The sequence below is a fragment of the Pleurodeles waltl genome, chromosome 5 (assembly GCF_031143425.1).
Source record: "Pleurodeles waltl isolate 20211129_DDA chromosome 5, aPleWal1.hap1.20221129, whole genome shotgun sequence".
NCBI lineage: Eukaryota > Metazoa > Chordata > Amphibia > Caudata > Salamandridae > Pleurodeles > Pleurodeles waltl.
The window spans coordinates 1,138,501,419-1,138,520,836 of NC_090444.1; the positions used below are offsets into that span (position 1 = coordinate 1,138,501,419).

At 43.6% G+C, this 19,418-nt stretch overlaps 1 protein-coding gene across 2 annotated transcripts in view; it reads left to right on the plus strand.

Moving 5' to 3' along the window:
* The window catches only part of KPNA5 (karyopherin subunit alpha 5), a 248,537-nt gene that overhangs the window by 38,312 nt on the left and 190,807 nt on the right, over window positions 1–19,418 (plus strand). For both annotated transcript variants that reach the window (XM_069235362.1, XM_069235361.1), the window contains exons 2-4: window positions 17,510–17,643; window positions 18,105–18,206; window positions 18,665–18,764. In XM_069235362.1, the coding sequence (XP_069091463.1) occupies window positions 17,515–17,643; window positions 18,105–18,206; window positions 18,665–18,764 (331 nt within the window). In that variant the 5' untranslated portion in view covers window positions 17,510–17,514. The remainder of the gene's footprint in view (window positions 1–17,509; window positions 17,644–18,104; window positions 18,207–18,664; window positions 18,765–19,418) is intronic.

The window sequence follows — 19,418 nt, forward strand, 5'->3', positions numbered from 1 at the left end:
TGGGTTGGTGCTTCCTAAAAATGGTGCTAGCGCCAATATTTTGACGCTAAACGGATCTAGTGTCAAAATATAAATATGGAGTTAAATTAGTGCAGCTTGTGCGTCACAGAAAAAATGACGCAAACGCAGGGCAAACGTTTCATAAATATGGGCCTAAAAGACTGCTGTTTTTTTTGTAGTTTATTTTTTATATATATTCTCTGGGAAATGTCTTAAAGAAAAATGCTTGTTTGCCATGGCTTGGCTCCAGGGGGACCCCTGGACCAAGTCTAGGGGCTAAGGGCATTCCTACCCTGGCCCCCCCCCCCCCCCTTTTTTTTTTTTGAGTACTCTGATGAAGCACAGTCCCAAAATTGCTGCCAACACTACCTAGAAAAACTGTTGGCAGCCAGTCAAATATCCGCACGTGAGCAGTTCAATCCGCGGACTTCCCCTTCTCTAGATATCTGTATTTTTAAATCTTTAATATCTAAAAAAAACTACTGAACAGATTTACACCAAATCAAAAAAAGCACAATCTGTGCACCAGGATCTAGCCGTCTGTCAAATATGGTGTAATCTAGGCGTGTCTAAAGACCCAGTGGGAAAATTAATAGAAACATATGCTTTGTGACACTCCTCCTATCTTTTCTCGGCTCCTCTGCTGCTTGGAGACATCTGCCTAGGTGTGAAAAAATGAACAGTAGTAAATTTACACTTTTAAAAAAAGGCTCCAACCCCTGAATTTTGGGGATGGAGACATGTAAATCTACACTTTGTAATAACTTTACTAACTATAATAGCCCAGGAACCATAAATAGACAAACATGCTGACAATCAAAATGAAGCACTTGTGATTACTATGATCCAATGACCAAAATATATTTTATAGAAAAGTCACGTTACTTTCAAACTCAAAACAAGGCCTTAAATGGTCATGTGATATGTGGTAATGTTACATGCCTCCCTGAATGAGGTACATTTAGGTCGAAGAGATGAAGGAGATATATAAAGGTAGAACCAGCAAAGTCTGGGACCTGAAAGTTTCAATTGCATGTTCAAGTTTAAATAAACAAAATTTTTAACCGAAAGAAATGGCATTGGCTATGGTTTATGTAGTGCTCAGTGCAGCTTATGACATGAAACAACATATTCAACAGTCTTACATGGAAATGTCTAAAGCAGGTGTCTACAAATGTTTCTGTAGTGAGAGCTACTTCGGATTATTGAAAACCATTGTGAGCTAGGGAAACATAAGCAACATCATCATTGCTACTAGACACCCTCCCCTCAGCTTCATTAACTTTCAGCTTAATGTTCCTAGTGCCACATGCTTTGGTATGAACAAAACACTTTCACTAAGGACACTAGGACAGGGCTACAATGTGTGTCAGTGAAAGCCTGGTCTTTAGGGATATATGAACATGTGTGGGTACAAATGGAAAATTGTGGGTATGGGTGACAGAGAGCCTGTGTCATATAAACCTACCATTTTTTTAAAATGTGAAAAATTTAAAGAGCAGAAAAATGTTGTGCCAAATTATTCATAATATGGAGCATCTTTCTGCACTTTAAATTTCACCCACTTTCAATAATGGCTGTTTTTTTCAGTTCTAAGTATGGCACCATACCTACCAGCCACTGGTAGCAAAATGCTTGCTGTGTGAAAAGGCAACGATTTGAAATGGGAGAATATAAAACTGAAGAGTTAACTTTCTTTAGATGGATTCCATAAAATACCTAATTTATATTTTCTCCCATTTTCAAATGTCACATTTACAAACCCCAGGCATTTGTCGCCAAGTGGCCTGCAGGGACGGTGCCCTATTTATTGAAGAAAAATACAGCTATTTGTTTAAATGGGAGGAATTTTAAGTGAAGAAACATGCTTCATAACACATTAAGATGTATTTGGCTTAATTGAAAGTGAAGAAAGACATTCAGACTTAATATTTCATGGAAATATGATTCTCTTTTTTTAACTGTATTTATTGAATTTTCAACAAGAAAACATAGCCATGGCATTACCACATTCTAACACACAACTCAACACATGCAGTTAGACCATAGGTAACGTGTCGGTAGCCAGTTCAACAGCAGTTGGTGTCATAAACGAGGAAGCACCATAGCTCAAGGCTGAAAACAAAATACCAAAAGAAAAAAAAATGTATTCAGTCTAAGTGAAAGGAAAAAACAAGGCAGTAAAATGCATCTAAGTTCACCAAGTCAGTTTACAGTGTGCAGTAATCTATTACCCTATGGGTGATCTCTAAACATCTTAAGATAGTACATGAAATCTTGTCCATGTAGAAGAAATGCAGTACATACCAGTAGTGTCTCTCAACACTAGGGCTCACTGTTCCCCCTCCATTAATTCGACCTGCTAGTCAAGATCTGAGGGGGCACCCTCAGAGTCACTTGGGTTATAGACCCCCGCCTCACGCAGAACATCCAGCCTCGATTCAGGGCAATAGACCCCTAGGCGAATGGGAGCCCAATTTATTTCAAACTGCATCATTCTGACTTATAAAAGGGGTGTTATTTTTTTCCATAGCATATATATTCCAAACTTTAGTCCACCAGACAGTCATCAGTGGAACCTCAGTGGTCTTTCAATATTGGCAATAAGAAAGTTAGTAAGAAGATTGTCCAGTGGAGTGACTGTGGGTTATTTTTAGTCCTCTCTCCTCGCACCAAGCACAAGTGTAAGGGGATTCAGGCTCATTCTGAGTGAGGGGACATCACAAATTGTGATAATAATCGATTGCCAATAGGATTGAATTACCTCACCAGTCCACCACATATGTAATATCGTACCCCTTTCTGAGGTGCATAGCAAAATTATGGGGAGGATCCAAACCAGATGGGCATCAAGTACCACTGGAACAATATTTTATAATAATTTTCTTTATATTTAATACCAATCGAGACAGATGCAACCCCTCCCACATCACTCCCCAAGTATCCTTGCCCAACTCTAGTTCCAGTTCCTCCTCCCACCTCACTGCATATAATAGTTTAAAGGATATACTAGGGGTCTAAAAAAATATGTATAAGCGTGTAATTCCTTTGTCTCCCATTCCTTGATTAGTAACTGGTGTGACATCCATAGTTTCTAATTTATGTCTCTCAGATGTTGTTGTCCAATTTTGCAGCTCCACTGCCAGAAGACCATACAGATGTTCAGTGCCAAGGTGCTACCCAATTCATGGGGAGGAGGGGTACTTTCCTTTAATATGTAGGGCCCGTCGGTAGCTGTGGAGCAATGAAACCAACCTCTGAAATCCCGGCCAATGACTCCTGGTAGGAAGTCCAAGGTGTTTAGAATTAGAGACATTGGTGAGGGGAATGATGTTATACCTCCTAATCTCATACCATCCCTCCAATATATGCAAGAGGTAAGTAAAGAGTCCATGTGCCTCATACAAGCTGGGAGCCATGGCAAAGTAGGTATAAGGGTCTGGGAAAAACTGTCCTCATTCCCCACCCAAAGTTTGTGCTTTGGGTCAAGGTCAAGTAAGGAATGGAGTTGCACTGGCACAATGTCTGTTTATCTGTGGAAACCCCAGTACAGTTTCCATAGAGTGGTTTCTTGGGTACCCTTGGCATCTCACCCTTCCATACAAAGTCCAGAAGCCAACTCTGAATCATGTGTATGACAGTAAGTGGGACCTGGAGAGGCAAGGTCTGAGAGACATATAGCAGTACATTCATTTTTATATAGGAGAGATGCCCAAACCAAGAGATCTCCAGTCTACCCCATCTATATAGATCTTTATACAGTATGTTCAGTAAGGAACAGGACATGTTTTCTATAGAGGTGTGTCTCCTGTGCCGGGATAGAGACACCAAGATAGGGCAGGAAGCCTGTTTCTACACGTGAGGAATTATTTCTGAAAGTGTTCTTCTACTGTGGTGGGAGACTAGGAACCCTCATCGCTGTGGACTTTTTGTACTTGATTTTGAAGACTGAGACAGCTGAAATGTCTTTAGTCTCTGAAATGAATACTAGGAGAGATGTATGCAAGTCAGTTAAAAAGCACAAAATATAGTCTGTGAAAAGAACTAACTTGTACTCAGTGGCATTAAACTCCAAGCCTCGAATGATTGGGCTCGCCGCGATCCTATGGACCAACAGCTCCAATGTATTAGCAAAAATATTGGGTGAAAGAGGGCATCCCTTCCTTCTCCTCCTCCGAAGCATTAGCAACTGCCCATCGTATGGTGGATGCGTAGTCTTATGCTAGGGCAGACAAAATTACCTTTTGACTTTTGTTTATTTTAAGGCATCAGGGAGTCTTATCCAGTGCTTTAAATGTTTTTTGCCATTCCAATATACCAAAAGCCTTTTCAACATCTAAGGAAAGTGGTAAGAAGCTAGTGTTCTGCCTTTCCACAACCTGGCCTAGGTCTGTCACTAGGCATATATTATCAGTCATTTGTCTCCTCTGGACAAATCCAAATTGAGTTGGCTGTATTAAAATGTTTCTCCAATAGTTTACATGGAATTTGGTAAATATTTGTGAATCGATATTCAACAAGTCTATGGGTCCATATGAGGAACATAATTCTGGTTCTTTGCCTTGTTTTGGGATTAGGACCAACTTTGAGTCCATCATGGTGTCTGATATTCCCCCTATGTCAACAAAACATGTTGAACAAGTTCATTAGAGGGATTGCTAAGAGTTCCTTGAATGCTTTATAAAAAGTGGTATCTGGATCGGGGGCGCCCTGCCCAGTGGTAACAATTGTATGGTGTCTGTAACCTTCTGTGGGGATATTTGGTCCTCCAGTACGTTAAGGGTGGCCAGGAGGAGGGTCGGAAAATCAGTGGAAAGTATGACTCAGGATCATATGCAGTCAATGAGGTAGCCTTGTAGAAGTGTGAGAAAATTCATAGAAGATTTGGAGTATTTCTCTTGTGGAGTGAAAGGTGTACCCCAATGGATGCCTACATCCATTGGTTGTGTTGCGGGTTGCTGTGCCTTAATTGTGTAAGTCAGTAATTTTTTTGACCTATCCCCCCCTCTCATAGCATTTCTGGTGAGTCCACAGCAATTTTCCTAGCTGTTCCTCCCCCGTCCCCCATAAGCAAATGTTCAAGATCCCCCCCCTCGCATTCTGGAGGGACTGGTATAGACACCTAGGTCCTATAGCCTCGTGTTTACCCTTTAACTGTGTCCTTTCTGTCTCTAGGGTGTGTTTAGTGACTCTATTTCTACAAAACAACTGTAGTATTAGTGAGTAATCCCCCCCATGACCGATTTAGTAGTGTCCCAGCGAACTGCAAGGGAAGTGTCAGTCTCATTGTTATCATAAAAATAATGATCAAGGGTGAGACTTATCAAATCCTGAATGAGGGGATTTTAGAATCCCATCTTACACCATTGTATAGTCGGCAGGGGATGAGATGATGCCCCCACATACCGAACAAGGGCATGGTTGAACAGAATGAGCGTCCATTGTGCATTCTGGAAACTGATATATCTAGTGTCTTTGTGTAAAAAATATGTCCAGTTTGCTGAAAGTCCTGTGAACATGAGAGTAAAATTTAAAGTGTCTCTAAGTCCCATGCAATTTTCACCATTACTCTTCTGGTTGGTTTGGGATTCTCCCTCCTGCCCCTGATCTATAAAGGGTAGGGTTCATTGTAGTGTTAAAGTCACCCGCTGTTGTAAATTGGCTCTCAAGTTGGCAGGGGTGGGCACCCTGTCCAAGTAGCGACCACCACCCAGTCAGTTACACTCCCTAAATTAACCTGTGCTCACCCTCTGGTAGCTTGGCACAGAGCAGTAATAGGCAATTTGTAAAGTATTTGTGCAAAACCTAAATACAGTAACTCCACGAAAACAATGCAACAAAACTCCACACAGGTTTAGGAAAATAGAGAATGGTTATCTGAATAAAACAAGACCAAAGCAACACAACTGCAATCAGTGGAAGTCGAGATATTAATTTTTAAAGATTAAACTCAAAATAATGCTTACACGTCACTAATGGTGAAAAGGTTACTTGAGGTTGTGAGTGACCAGTGCCAATCCAAAGTTCAGGCCGACTGTGATGGAAGGTAGGCCGGCTACAGAACCCATGCAGGGTCTGCTGAAACAGTACCTTTGATGAATCGTCAAAGGCACCATGCATCATTTCCGATCCTTGCAGTCGAGGCGAGTCGAGTGTCAGTGGCAAACGCCATTGACGTGAAGGAGATGCATCGCCATCGAGCCACGCAGAGCATTTCCGTCGAGCTGCCCAGGGTGTGAATACATGGTCATCCAACAGCCTCTGTGTCGAGCAAGTGGTGCATCAGAATTTCTCCAGTACTTGAGGCAATGTGTTGGTTTTTGCAGCAATCAGCTGCAGAACCTACCTCTGAGGCCCAGGACTAGAGGGGCATCTCAGGCAAGAGTTGGACTCGCAGATGGCTGAGTCCTGCAGTTCCAGGAGAATTGCAGGCAGTCTTTGATGTCCCTAAAACTGCATAAGAACTGAGCAAGTCCTTGCAGTCTCTCTGGTCAGCAAGACGGGTCCAGTCCTTGTACTCAGCAGGGCAGATATCTGCAGGCAGCAGGGCAGCTCACCAAAGCAGAGAAACAGTTCTTTGGAACAGTCAGTCCTGGCAAAGTGGCAATCCTTACAGCACAGCAGTATTTACTCCAGCAGAATTCTTCCCAAGTCCAGAAGTGTACTGTGTTGCTAGGGTCAGAACCCCAGTACTTATACCAAAAAGTGCTTTTGAAGTTGGGGTGACTTCAGAGCAGCTCCTGGACATGCAAAGGTCACCCTTTCATCACAGCCCTGGCTCCAGACTATCTGTAGGGGGTAATAAGCTATTTGTGTGGGGACAGGCACTTCATTATTGAAGTGTAAGTATGAGCTCCCCTCTACTCTTCCAACCAAGGAAGGGCCATCAGAATGCAGATGAATGCAGATGAGTTCTTTGTCACAGCCACCCTTCCTGTGTTTGTTGCTGTCTGGGGGCAGTGCACACAGTGTAGCTGTCACCTAGTCCAGATGGGTATCGGAGACAGGGTGCAAGGCACACAGAGCAGTAAGAGTAGAGAAATACCCACTTTCTAAAATTACCATTTCTAAAACAGTAATGTTAAATCAGTTAAAGAGCATTTGTCATTACCATTCCAGTGATATGAAACATGATGCAACTACTCCTTTCTGATCAGGAATTACATCTTAAAAATATAAGGAATTCCAAATGCTGACCTATGAGAGGAGGAGACCTCACAGTAATGAAAAACAACTGTGGGAGTTTTTCACTACCGGGACATGTAAAATTTAAAAGTACATATCCTGCCTTTTACTTACATAGCACCCTGCCCCAGGGGCTACCTAGGACCTACCTTCGGAATTACCTATATGTAATAAAAGGGGAGTGTCAGGCTTGGCAAGAGATTTTAAAAGCCAAGCTGAAATGGCAGTGGCAGGCCAGAGGCACGTTTACAGAGCTATTTGAGTGGGTGGCACAATCAGTGGTGCAAGCCCACTAGTAGCATTTAATTTACAGACCCTTAACTTGGCTTCAAATTTGGCTTATCTTGTTTAGTCATGAAAAAAGAGTCTCTAATGTTAGATGTTTTATTGGCTTTTGATTTAGTTTGAGTCATCTAAAGAGTAAGTTGATCCTCGGTGAGGGATGAGACCCACACTGCTACAACAAGCGGACAAAAACTGGAAGATATTGGCATCTAAAGGGAGTCTCGAGTGGGGTGGGGAGTTATCGGTGACTGATATTAAGATGGAGTTCAGTACACACCAACCACCAACCCTCAGCTAATGGTTGTCATAGCTGGCCACCAACAGAAGTTTTTCACCCCTTAAGAGGGCTCGCTAACCAATTGCAATCAAGGCCCCCAAGACACAACTCAAAAAAGGGTGGGTCACTGTCCCACGCAAAAGAAAACAAAAAACAGGCCCCTCCCCTCCAGCCCTCAAACCCAGGGATTAGACCATCATAGAATGTCTCCTGTCCATGCCCACCTTTGCTCCTGTGGCAGGCCTGGTGGAGCAGATCTGCAGAAGCTGCTCAGAGGACTAAAAAAAGACCCTGCACCAAATATCGAATCTCCAGTCGGGAGGTAGGAGTGAAAGCAGCGATGGAGATGCGCAAGGCCAAGCTCCCCGGTGCCGGCTTAAAATCCAGGCTGCATCCCGTGTGGCTATTGTCTGCCAAGCCCCATGTGGTCAAGGCACAAGGTACCAACCCCTACAGCGGTAGAAAGAGACCAATCCTGCCGCCAGCAACCGGCCGGAAATGTAGTGGGCCGCCGCTGCTCTATCTGGGGACATCACCTACCCTAGACCATGCTCTACGGCTGTGGCACAGCTGATTGGTTCCTCCAGTCCAGTCCCAACTCTGCCTCACTCCCAGAGGTTAGCCATGCCGGAGCCCCACTATAGGTGCAGGGGGTATCAAAAGGTCCTCAGCGCTCACCACATCTGGCCATCGGCCTATTGCAGCATTCCACATGCCTTTTTGGGCCCTAGAGCACAGTGCTTAGATTAGGAGCATGCTAAGGGATCCTCGTCCTTGCCACACCGCAAAATATTTTTCTTTAAATTAAATTTCTCTCATTTAAAGGGTTTTCTGTTATAAATATGGTATAGTGTCTACTGGCCTCTGGGAGCAAGAGGCCTGATGTTTGTAAATGCAACACTTTGAAATAGGGGAAAATTCAAATGAAGAGTTAAATTAATCAAGTACATTTTCATTTGAATATTCTCCCATTTAAAAGCATTCTGAAACATCAATATGTTTTCTCCAAATATAGAGTTAACAAAGACTTTTATTTAAGTAATAAGTACCTCCGTGTTTTATTTATTCACCTCTGTGCCCCAGCCTGGGTCATAACTCTGACTGAGTAGGGCTCATTATGAGGCCCTGCTAACTGCACCCTTATGATAATTATGGAAAACAAAGAGGGCCTTCCCTTGACTTTAAAAGGAAGTTGTAACCCTGTGGTTATTTAAAAATGAACTGGTGTCTGCGAGATTCTCTGAAGGTGTCTCCAAGCTACTGGTAGCTCACAATCCACTTGTTTGGAACACCTGTTCTATAGTGTTTAACAAACATGGAAAATAATTTCAGCAAAAGGAAGGTTGTAACTTAATGACACAAAATGTGTGTTTAGTAATCCCTTTGAAGCTACTCTGATACCCAGAAATATATACAAGAATGTTCATGTTGGAGTTTCCTAAGGATTTTGGTCAACTTAGCCTCAGCCTTAAGAGAGAAAGATCCCTTTGTCCTATAAATCCCATTACTGTGTCACAAAGAAGAAAATAGAAAAGGACTGTTCCCAATTAATTCATACAAAGCGCCAAGTATAGCGCCTAGAGAGCTATGAAACAGCACAAATTAGGAGGTACCAGCTGCCAGAGTATTTATTAACTCCCCATTGCTAAAGTTCACAATAGAGTTGCCAAAACTTTACTTTTCCTATGCAACCTTTCAGACTAACAATCCCTCTGCATACCTTTTGACCATCTGAATGTGGTTTGCTTTTACATTGAGAACACTGTTATGTTTAGGAATATCAAGCAGATGTATGTGGCATATACTCCGAAAGCCATATGCCCTAGTATTAATGAAAATCAGCTATGTTCAGGCACTCCATGTTTGCATTTTAATATTATATGTAGGAATTAAACTCGGTGTGGTTTACAGATATGTTAAGCCACATAGTGGCAAGTGTCTTTCTCTAACATGTGTAGCACATTTGAAATTGTAATAGCCACTCCAGTAAACACATTTGCCTTCATTTGCAAACCTTTTTATCTGTAAAGTTATCATGTCCTTTTTAGATCTTGCCTGAGGTAGCGCATTGTCTCTCATACCTATTGTACCTTAAACCTACAAAGGGCTTCCAGACCACCCATCATTTACCATTAGTTGGCTTCTTCTCACTCTCATTTCTTTTGGCTTCATTAGTTGGCGACAACTGGGCTGGTTTAATCACATAAACACTCTTTCTCTCTCTATATACATATTTTTTATTTTACAGTTGCCTTGTTCTTCAGTCTCACATTTGAGTGCACCTTCAAATATGTGAGTTCAGCATTCCTGTTGTGCAAAAAACCTCTTTTGTTTGATTAACCCCTTCGCTGCCAGGCATTTCCCCCCTCAGGTGCCAAGCCTTTTTTTGGCTATTTGGGGCAGTTTGCGCTTAGGCCCTCAACATTTTGTTCACATAAGGTACCCACGCCAACTTTGCGTCCTTTTTTTCCATCATCCTAGGGATTCTAGAGGTACCCAGACTTTGTGGGTTCCCCCAGAAGGAGGCCAAGAAATTAGCCAAAATACAGTGAAAATTTCGTTTTTTTCAAGAAAATGGGAAAAAGGGGCTGCAGAAGAAGGCTTGTGGTTTTTCCCCTGAAAATGGCATCAATAAAGGGTTTGCAGTGCTAAAATCACCAGCTTCCCAGCTTTCAGGAACAGGCAGACTTAAATCAGAAAACCCAATTTTTCAACACAATTTGGGCATTTTACTGGGACATACCCCATTTTTACGATTTTTTGTGCTTTCAGCCTCCTTCCAGTCAGTGACAGAAATGGGCATGAAACCAATGCTGGATCCCAGAAACCACAACATTTCTGATAAGTAGACAAAATTCTGAATTCAGCAAGGGGTAATTTGTGTAGATCCTACAAGGGTTTCCTACAGAAAATAACAACTGAAAAAACAAAATATTGAAATTGAGGTGAAAAAATCTGCAATTTTTCTCTACGTTTTACTCTGTAACTTTTTCCTGCAATGTCAGATTTTATAAAGCAATATCGCGTTACGTCTGCTGGACTCTTCTAGTTGCGGGGATATATAGGGCTTGTAGGTTCATCAAGAACTCTAGGTACCCAGAGCCAATAAATGACCTGCACCCTGCAGTGGGTTTTCATTCTGTACCGGGTATACAGCAATTAATTTGCTGAAATATAAAGAGTAAAAAATAGCTATCAAGAAAACCTTTGTATTTCCAAAATGGGCACAAGATAAGGTGTTGAGGAGCAGTGGTTATTTGCACATCTCTGAATTCCGGGGTGCCCATACTAGCATGTGAATTACAGGGCATTGCTCAAATAGACGTCTTTTTTACACACTCTCTTATATTTGGAATGAAAAAATGTAGAGAAAGACAAGGGGCAATAACACTTGTTTTGCTATTCTATGTTCCCCCAAGTCTCCCGATAAAAATGATACCTCACTTGTGTGGTTAGGCCTAGCGCCCACGACAGGAAATGCCCCAAAACGCAACGTCGACACATCACATTTTTTGAAAGAAAACAGAGGTGTTTTTTGCAAAGTGCCTACCTGTAGATTTTGGCCTCTAGCTCAGCCGGCACCTAGGGAAACCTACCAAACCTGTGCATTTTTGAAAACTATAGACCTAGGGGAATCCAAGATGGGGTGACTTGTGGGGCTCTGACCAGGTTCTGTTATCCAGAATCCTTTGCAAACCTCAAAATTTGGCTAAAAAAACACATTTTCCTCACATTTCGGTGACAGAAAGTTCTGGAATCTGAGAGGAGCCACAAATTTCCTTCCACCCAGCGTTCCCCCCCAAGTCTCCCGATAAAAATGATACCTCACTTGTACGGGTAGGCCTAGCGCCCACGAAAGGAAAGGGCCCAAAACACAACGTTTACACATCACATTGTTTCACAGAAAACAGAGGTGTTTTCTGCAAAGTGCCTACCTGTGGATTTTGGCCTCTAGCTCAGCCGGCCCCGGGGGGGGGGCAGAAATGACCTAAAATAAATTTGCCCCTCATCCCCCCCCCTTGGGGTGCGACCCTTGCCTACGGGGTCGCTCCCCTTGCGTGACGGCGCCAAAAAAAAGATTCCTGGTGCCTAGTGGTTTCTGCCTCCCTTGGGGGCAGATTGACCTAAAATCTGCTGATCTGCCCCTAAATGGCCTAAATACAATTTGCCCCTTCAGAGGAGCGACTCTTGCCTAAGGGGTCGCTCCCCATCTCTAAAAAAAACAAAAAAACAAAAAAGAAAATTGCCCTGTCGTCTGGCCTAATAACAATAGGCCGATCTGGCCTAAAATAAATTTGCCCCCCACTTCAACCCCCCCCCCACCCCCCCCCCCACCCCCACCCCCCACCCCCCACCAATTGCAAGCAATCCGGCTTTTGAAACGCTTGGAGAGACTTCAAAGGGAAGGAAAAAAAAATCCTTCCCTTTGAAGCATCTCCGGGCCTCCCCCACGTGATCGAAAGAGAAATGCTGAGCATTTCTCTTTCGATCAAGCTGGAAGCCTAGCTTCCAGTGCGATGGGGGAGGCTCCTGTGATTGTCAACGCGCGCTCGCGCGCTGACGTCACGGGGGGTGTTCGGGGGTGGAAGGGAAAGTGATTCCCCTTTCAGCCCTGGCCGCGGCCCTCGGGGGGAGCAGGACGTAATGGTTACGTTAATGGCGCCACATGGGCGCTGCCATGGACGTAACCATTACGTCCATGGCGGGGAAGGGGTTAAATAGACTAAACGTTTGCTCCATGTATAATAAGAATTTAGCCCACAAATAGGGTACACATGATCCATGGCTTGCCTCTTAGTTTACTAATAGCATTGCCATAAGGGCAGGAGTGTTTCTCAGTTAAAGTTTAAACTCTAACTTTTAATGAATACATTACTAAAGCATGATATGTTAGTACACAGTCATTTACAGACAGTTTCCAAGAAATGCCCAAAAACCTTCCTGCTAATTTGCAGCTTTGCTGATTAAAAAACTGTATAGTGTATAAGCAATGCTCTGTGAAAATTGGTTTTCATAAAACATATTTATCAATAGCACATCACCATGTAAAGTGTTCTGATTTGTTCTCATCCTCTCAAAATATCTTTTTCATTAAATCAGGATTACAAAAATGAGCTCTCACAATTACTGAAATATATTTTGAAATGTTTGTACAGATTTCTTAGTTATGTAAGTGTTGTGTGTTAGGAAAAACCTGATACCTTACAGCCTTTCATTTCACTCACTTTGTACAGCAGGTCAGAGAGTTCACCTTACAAAATCTTGGAACTCTGCAGTCAGAAGGAAAATTAATTGTAAGAGACTGTCTATTGACATCTGTCTCTGAACACAGAGCAAATGTTACAAGATAAGAAAAAGATTGTCTTTATTGCTCCTTCACTTCCTGACTGAACAGAACACCTTTTCTTTGCCAACTCGCAAGCCATAGGGAGTAGGCGAGTAGATTTTTACAAGGCACTTGCAATCTCTCTCTCTCCCCCGTTCTGTCTCTCTTCCCCCCTCCATTATGAGACACTTGCTCAAAACTACCTAAACACACTACGGGAACCACTCCTCATAACACCAGTTCTCATAAGGATAGTGTTTGTCTGGGCCCAACAGGGTTTACCCACACTATGACTGATCTGGTACTCACAGCGTGGGTTACACATGCCTGCCCACACACACTCACTCACTCAGTTTTCATCTTGTTTTTTGATTAGACACAGAGACAGCAGCTTGAAGCTGGTACATATCACACAAATCACTCCACACAGTCCCACTCTGTGCCACTTTACTCCACTCTACACCATTCCACTCTATGAAGCTCTACTCCACCCGCTCTATGAAACTCTACTCTGTGACATGCTGCTCTACTCTCCTCCATTCCATTCCACTCCACGACTGTATTCGAACAGTTCCCAGTATAGCACTCTACTACACACCATGTCTCTTTACTCCACTCGACACTACTCTTCTCCACTTTCGTCTACTCCGTTCTACAACACTCTTCCCCACTCCACAAAACTTCACTCTATGCCACACCCCTCTACTCTGACACTCTAGCCCACTCCACTCTATGCCACTCCTCTCCACGACAGTCTGCTCCACTCTATTCCACTCCAGTCTGTGCCACTCCTCCCTAGTCTACTCCATTCTACAACACTCTACTCCACTTTGACACTCTACCCCACTCCACGCCACTCTACTGTTATGCTCCTCAACTGCACTCTATGCCGCTCCACTCTACGACACTTTACTCTGCTCTACCCTTCTCCCTATTGACACTCCACTCACCTCTGCGGCATGCCAATCTATGCTACTCCACACCACTGCACACCGCCCCAAAATAAACCACTCTGCTCCACAACACTCCACTGAATCACACTTCACTCGACTACACTGTACAGCACTCCGATCTATGCCACACTACTCTACTCTGTGCCACACCACTCTGACACTGTAGTCTGTCTCTACACTCTACAACACTCTACTGTACTGTACTCCAGTTTAAACCACTCCACTCCACTTTACTCCACTGTATGCCGCTCTACCACTCTACGCTTGTTAGAAATGGGGTTTCTGGTTGGCTAGGGTATGCACCTCAGCCAGGCAGAACTTACCCACTCTAGTCAGGGCAAGGGAGTTACACGTCCAAGATAACCCCTGCTCACCCCCTTGGTAGCTTGGCACGAGCAGTCAGGCTTAACCCAGAGGCAATGTGTAAAGCGTTTGCACAACACACACAACACATGTGACGCAATATCCCCAACACAAAGGAAACATAACACCAGATTATATGAAAATATACTGTATTGTACACAAGGCAATTATCAGACCAAACATCACATATCAGTACTATCCTGCTACCTTAGCAGTTGTCAGAACGTTACACATTAGTTACTCTGCAACCTAGCAGTAGTCACACATAACACACAGGTTACTCAGTATTCTGCAACATAAGCAGTAGTCAGGAAAACACGTTATCACATCACAGCGCCTTGTCATAAGAATATCATAAAATGCCCATAGTAGGAACATTAGAATACATATGGCAAGTTAGAAAAACATATTAGCAAGCATGTCCATAAAAGGAACATTTGCATACACATATGTAAAAACATCAAACGCAGGTAGGTAATATATGAATCAAACAAAAGTCTGTAGAAAGAACTTTGGATTGCAACTATATTGGTCCTTTAAACAGTACCTGGTTGGATGAAGGCACCTCCAGTGCCTAGAAGGAGAACAATGGGGCCCCCAGCACTCCTGTGCGCAAAACGGGGGCCTCCCTTATACTCTGGGGTCAGAGGAGGGCGACATGCACCTCCTCTCTTTTATAGACAGGCCCCTCCGGGGCCAAAGCCAGCAAAAACAACTTAGAGCAGGAGGGGGGCACCCACACCCACGCACCCACTCCGGTTTAATGACAGGCCCCTCCCGGGACCCACAATCTCTGCCCCCCCCCCCCCCAGATAATGCCCATTTTACCTAACAGCAGAAAAGGAGCGTCCTGCTCCTAACGCAGAGGCCAGGGGGTAGGGGGCACTCCCCGCGCCTTCCCCTGGTCCTGCCGTGAAGCCACAAGAAGATCGGACCCCTCCTGGGGCCCAAGCAGACACTCACCTGCACCCGATGCGGTGCGCGAGTGTTCTTCCAGCTTCCCAGGCCGCTGCATTGATCTTATTTAAAGGGGCACAATGCAGCCAGGAGCCTACGAGCTCCCAAGGCTCCATAAGCGCGCTGCAAACCACGGAGAAGCACCCCTCGTGAAGAAATGGATGCAGGGGTCAGGGGCCACAGCACCCTGCCCCTGGGGAGCAGCATCTTAAGACAAGGTCCTCAGGTGGAGGGCCCAGCTACAGGCCAGCACAAGGGAAAGGCAGCAAGTGGCAAGTCCTTCACAGTGACCAGGCAGGTCACAGGTCAGCACAGCAGCAGCAGTCCATGGCGGTTCCTGGTGAGTCCTTTCAGCCTTTGGTGTCCAGTTCCAAGATGATTCCAAGAGTCTCCAAATTGTGGGGAAAATTCCCCTGTACTTATAGTCAGTTCTTACAGTGTATTACAATGGTAGGGCGAGGAGGTTCCAGCCAGTTACAACTGGTTCTGGGAGTGCCCCCTCTCTCCTTTCAGCACAGGCTTCAAACAACCCTATTGTGTGAGGCCAGGGCACAGTCTTTACAAATGCAGGTGTGCCCCGCCTCTCCCTTCTCTCAGCCCAGGAAGACTATTCAGTATGCAGATGCACCTCTGTGACACCTCCACCCTCCCTGTGTACAGGCTGTCTGAAAAGTATGCACAAAGCCCCAACTGTCACTCTGCCCAGACGTGGATTGGAGTCCAGCTGCAAAACACCAGAGTCATAAGCACAGATAAATGCGCAGTTTCTAGAAGTGGCATTTCTGTGATAGTAATAAAAAATACACCCACACCAGTAAGCAGCATTTATTATCACCATCACAACCATACCAAACACGCCTACGCTACCCCTCATAAATCAGACAATACCCCTTACACATAAGGCAGGGCATTTCTAATGCAATCCTATGAGAAGGCAGCACTCACAGCAGTGAGACACCAAGTTAGGCTGTTTGTCACTACTAGGACAGGCCATGCAATATGGCACATGTCCTGCCTTTCTACATACATGGCACCCTGCCCATAGGGCTAGCTACGGCGTACCTTAGGGGTGACTTACATGTAGTATAAGGGGAGTTCTGGGCCTGGCATGTAAGTTTCGATGCCACGTCCCTGTGGCAGAAAACTGCGCACACAGGCCCTGCGCTAGCAGGCCTGAGACAGGTTTGAAAGTCTACTTCAGTAGGTGGCGCAAGCAGCGCTGCAGGCCCACTAGTAGTATTTAATTTACAGGCCCTCGGTATAGAGATACCACTGTACAAGGGACTTATAGGTAAATTAAATATGCCAATTAGGTATAAGCCAATCATACCAACTTTAGATGGGAGAGCACCTGCACTTTAGCACTGGTCAGCAGTGATAAAGTGCTCAGAGTCCTAGAGCCAACAGCGAGAGGTCAGAAAAACCAGGAGGAAGGCTGCAAAAAGACTGGGGATGACCCTGCGTAAGGCAAAAAGTCCAACAACGCTACTCCACTCTACAACACTATACCCCACTCTTTGCCACTCCACTCTATAAAACTCAACTCCACTCTACGACACTCCATCCCACTCTACGTCACTCCACTCTACCCCACTCTACACTACTTAACTCTGCAATATGCTAATCCACTGTGCGCTTCTCCACTCTACGACACTTCACGACTCTCCAATCTGTCACTGTCCTCTACGCCACCAACCTTTAGCCATGCTAAACATCAGCCACAGAGGTGTAGACCATAGCCACACACTTTGGCAAAGCCAATAGCTATTGGCTTTGCCAGTACTTGTTTGTAATTGCACAGTTGGTGACTCTGGATTTTGAGTGACATTGGCATTTATCTGTACATCGAGCATAAATGGAAGAAAATTTGCTTTTAGTTGTTTTACTAGTTTGATCTTCATCAGACAATGACAATGCATTAAATGCTCCCTTCTTATTATGCATAGTCATGCACACTTTTGGTGTCCGTTCCATTTAAGTTGGATGCTATCTAAACGGCCTTGTCAAATCACAGCTATTTGATGTACCCTAGATGCAGGAAAGACTAGAAGATTAACATTGAGTTTCAACCTACTGGGGGTAACTTTTGTGACTGATTTGCCTTTTTCGTTCAGTTCCTACTTTAGTTGAACTCCCATGTTTTTCTTCTCCCCAATTTTTTAGACACCATGTCAAGCCCACTAAAAGACCATTTTCGGATGAAATGTTACAAGAACAAAGCTCTTGATCCTCAAGAGATGCGTAGAAGAAGAGAAGAGGAAGGAATACAGCTACGGAAGCAAAAAAGAGAGCAACAGGTGTGGACATTTCTTCTGGACTTCCGCTACATAAAAAAATTAAAAGTGAACACTGACTACTGGTGTAATACATGTTGGCATCAGGGAGGGTGAATAGGGTATTGATGGAAAGCTGTTTAAGCTTCCAGGGATAGAAGACAGCAAACAATAAACAGTCAAGTCTTGTCCCGCTTGCCAGTGTGAAATTTTGGGACTGGAAACCAACAACCTATATCTTGACAGGCAAAGAGATATAAAGGCATTCGCTATTTGGAGGAGACCGAATTCATATCCAAACCATATAAAAGTTCTCATATATGATTATTGAGGACTGAACGACAAAATAACTAAATTTACCAGTAAGTTATTTCTTCTTGCTGGTGCTATACATTTTGAACGCATGGTTTCTATTGTCTGGAAGAAATTCGTTCATTTACATTTTTCCAATGTCGATTTGACCGATGTATTTTTTTTTATTCTAGTTCTTCAAGCGTAGAAATGTTCATCTCCAAGAAAATACTGAAACAATGGTAGAAAGCCCTATCCAGGACCCAGACATCAGCTCTACTGTGCCCATGCCAGAGGTAAACCTAACTGAAACGGAGTTTGATCCTGTTAAGGCGCATGAGGTAGGGATCAAAATACCCATACACGGAGAAAGAAATAGCCCCCCCCATTTGCCAACAATTATGCATTAATTAAAGGAGGTACACAAGGACTTGAACCGGTGTGTGTAACTATATAACTCCAAATCGTTTCATGTTTGTTAACTCTCGGCCTCTAACATGTATTATACAAAACACAAAAAAAGTAATCAAAAATTAAGTACGAGGTGCAAACTAAGTATTACAGTGTCCGCTCACAAAGAATCGTTTCTTATTTGGGTCGGGTTTGTTTCCAGTACTGAATATACAGTTCCGTAGAGGGATGTTTTCATTCTAATGGTCCTCAGAGGTAAAAGCACCTAAATCACATTTTTTGACAATTAATCAATATGAAACATGCTGGTCGCTCACAAAATGTGTTCAATGACTTTCCTCAGGATGGAGCTATTACTACGGACATGGTAGAGATGATTTTGTCTGATGATTGGGAAAAACAGCTTGAAGCTACACAGAAGTTCAGGAAACTACTTTCTAAAGGTGTGTCACTTTCAGTGTTTTTCTTGTCAGTCTGTTCATGTATACACTGTAGATCTCATAGGTGGGAATTATTTAATTTGTGTGTATACTGAAATTCGATACGATCAGTGCTTTAAATGGGCCGGTACTGTCCGGTACTGAGTACCGGCACTTTTTTATTTTGAGAGGGAGAGTACCGGCGTTGCTCAAGAAAAGCGTAATACTTTTAATTGGAGAGTACCGGAACTTCTCGGAAACTTTCATTTTTCCATTTCAAGCACTGGATACGATCAAAGGTGGATGGGTGAGCAGGGCTATCAAAGGGGCGCATGACTTTCCCAAAGTCGTATTAAATCCCATTGCCATTCAGCACTTGACCCATCTCTTTTTTTTTTTTGCCTGACTTTTATTCTCTTATTTACCAGACCCTTTATTTGTACAGTGTAGTGTCTGACAGCCATGATATATGCATATACTAGCTAGTGTATCATCATATTTCCTGTGCATGGCTGACCTGTGTTGTATTTAAACCAAATAATCAGAAATCAACAAATGAATGTAAAATATGCTCAGCATGGTCAAGCGAGAAATCAACAATAGATTATGTACGCATGTAGGTGAAATTATACAAATTGAATTTAAAGAATCGCCTATGTGGACTAAAGGACATAGCAG